General features: G+C 40.4%; 1 protein-coding gene across 1 annotated transcript in view; it reads right to left on the bottom strand.

Moving 5' to 3' along the window:
• Positions 1 to 2,500, bottom strand: part of LOC115144493 (glutamate receptor ionotropic, NMDA 3B-like) — an 82,231-nt gene that overhangs the window by 13,605 nt on the left and 66,126 nt on the right. The window contains 1 exon segment of the mRNA XM_065018886.1: positions 1,857 to 2,002. Within this exon segment, the coding sequence (XP_064874958.1) occupies positions 1,857 to 2,002 (146 nt within the window).

Raw genomic sequence — 2,500 nt, 5'->3', positions numbered from 1 at the left:
ACAGTTATGAAGACAGTTTAACTCCATCTGCTGTTCTATTTCAGTTATGAAGACAGTTTAACTCCATCTGCTACGTTCTATTACAGTTATGAAGACAGTTTAACTCCATCTTACGTTCTATTTCAGTTATGAAGACAGTTTAACTCCATCTGCTACGTTCTAACAGTTTGAAGACAGTTTAACTCCATCTGCTACGTTCTATTACAGTTATGAAGACAGTTTAACTCCATCTGCTACGTTCTATTTCAGTTATGAAGACAGTTTAACTCCATCTGCTACGTTCTATTACAGTTATGAAGACAGTTTAACTCCATCTGCTACATTCTATTTCAGTTATGAAGACAGTTATGTGCAGTCCTATATATGACATGTAGAGGTCGTTGTGCAGTCCTATATATGACATGTAGAGCTGCTCTGTCACCAGCATGAGGTCGTTGTGCAGTCCTAAATATGACATGTAGAGCTGCTCTGTCACCAGCATGAGGTCGTTGTGCAGTCCTATATATGACATGTAGAGCTGCTCTGTCACCAGCATGAGGTCGTTGTGCAGTCCTAAATATGACATGTAGAATTCACAAATAGATCATGTTCCAGATAGTATATTGTATTCAAATTGTGCTGTATTACTGTATTACTGTATATTCCTCATACATATTGTGATTCTCATTTACCTTTACAATAGTTGCTGTATTGGTCTGAATCAAATGCTGAATCAAAAGTAAAGGAGTACATATTTACCTGTTTTCCCTATGGAATGTTTGCAAAATGTATGACACTGTGGACCTGTTAACATTAGGCTGTACTCTCCAACCAGCCTCTTCCATTATAACACCATAGTTTATAACACTGTGGACCTGTTTACATTAGGCTGTACTCTCCAACCAGCCTCTTCCATTATAACACCATAGTTTATAACACTGTGGACCTGTTAACATTAGGCTGTACTCTCCAACCAGCCTCTTCCATTATAACACCATAGTTTATAACACTGTGGACCTGTTTACATTAGGCTGTACTCTCTGACCAGCCTCTTCCATTATAACACCATGGTTTATAACACTGTGGACCTGTTTACATTAGGCTGTACTCTCTGACCAGCCTCTTCCATTATAACACCATGGTTTATGACATGGTCCACAATGTGTCTCTGATTTCATCAGGGACTCTTATTCTTCCTCTATTATGTCTTCCCCTAACACTACTACCACACATTCTTACACATCTTCTTATTTCTCTTCCACGAGCATGTAGCTGCTGTTCAGGGTTGTGACGTTCCTCCATGTTCATAAATGCTAGTGATTGTGCTGTGGGCAAGCTCCATATATATGCTTCCAAACTTGAGTGGTTGATTGGTAAGATTGTGATTCCTATTGCATCACTATGTCACCTGGCAGGTCATTTGCCCATTTAGCAGACATCACAAACATTCCATGTCGTAGATATTTATGGAATATTCATGTATGTCTGACAGACTTTGATCATTGAAAGGATCATTTTGACTGTGACGGCTCACACGATGACAGAATGTTTAGAAGTTGTGAAGACAATTTCCCTGAGAATCAACTCAGCTTTATCAGCAAGCCATGTGCATGTAGCTATCGTGCAAATTGTAGACAATTGTACTTCCTCTTTTGCATGTCCCAAAACACGTGGAATTTGCTTAAATGAATAAGAAATTAAAATCGAACTTGTTGTTTTGAAAAAAATGATTCTAATTTGAGAATTGAGCCAAAGCGATTGAGAAAAACTGTAAACGCCTGGAGACGTGGGGGAATTAAGAGTAAATTAAATATATTTGCATAACACAACACCAGGGTAACTGGTTGTTTAGCCAACAGACTGTGTGTGGCTCTTACTTTAACATGTCCACTCCGTCTGGTGTGGTGGGTTGGTTGTAACGTCTCATGTAGTCATGCATAGCAGAGAAACTCTTCCTCATGTAGTCCTCTGCAGAACTCTCTCTGACTGTCCCAAACCTGAACCCACGGGATGGGTGGTGCAGCTGGGGGGGACAGGGGGAGGGGGAGAGGGGGAGGGGAGGGAGGAAGAGGGGGATTCTTTTAAGGTAAGGAGAATACATTAAGAAAAGGAGGGTGATATGCATATCCGTAAATTGAGAACACTGGTACAGGGCTAAAAAGTATTCCACATAAAGAAATGAGAGGCCCGTACACAGAATATTGCTTCTCCCCAGTGGGAGAATGTTACGATATTTCAACTCCAACAGTCTTCGTCATGTCTGACAGGTATCAAAGCTAAAACAATGTATTTTTGGTTTCAGGGGTAAACCACTGGTGGGAGAAGCAATATTCTGTGTACGGGCCTGTCTCTTTTTTATTCACAAGGAGAACACATTTAACTCATTGTCTGAATCCTATCAGCTACTGTAACTATCCCTGATCCAGTCTGTTATGCCATATTCAGTCATGTTCATTTCCACATTGTAACTCGTGTTTGTGTGTGTGTGTTTGCATGTAAGTGCGTGCATGTGTGTGTACGT

The sequence above is a fragment of the Oncorhynchus nerka genome, linkage group LG5 (assembly GCF_034236695.1).
Source record: "Oncorhynchus nerka isolate Pitt River linkage group LG5, Oner_Uvic_2.0, whole genome shotgun sequence".
Taxonomy (NCBI): domain Eukaryota; kingdom Metazoa; phylum Chordata; class Actinopteri; order Salmoniformes; family Salmonidae; genus Oncorhynchus; species Oncorhynchus nerka.
The sequence above is the reverse complement of the archived record's forward strand: the minus strand, read 5'-3'. Positions and strand labels throughout refer to the sequence as shown.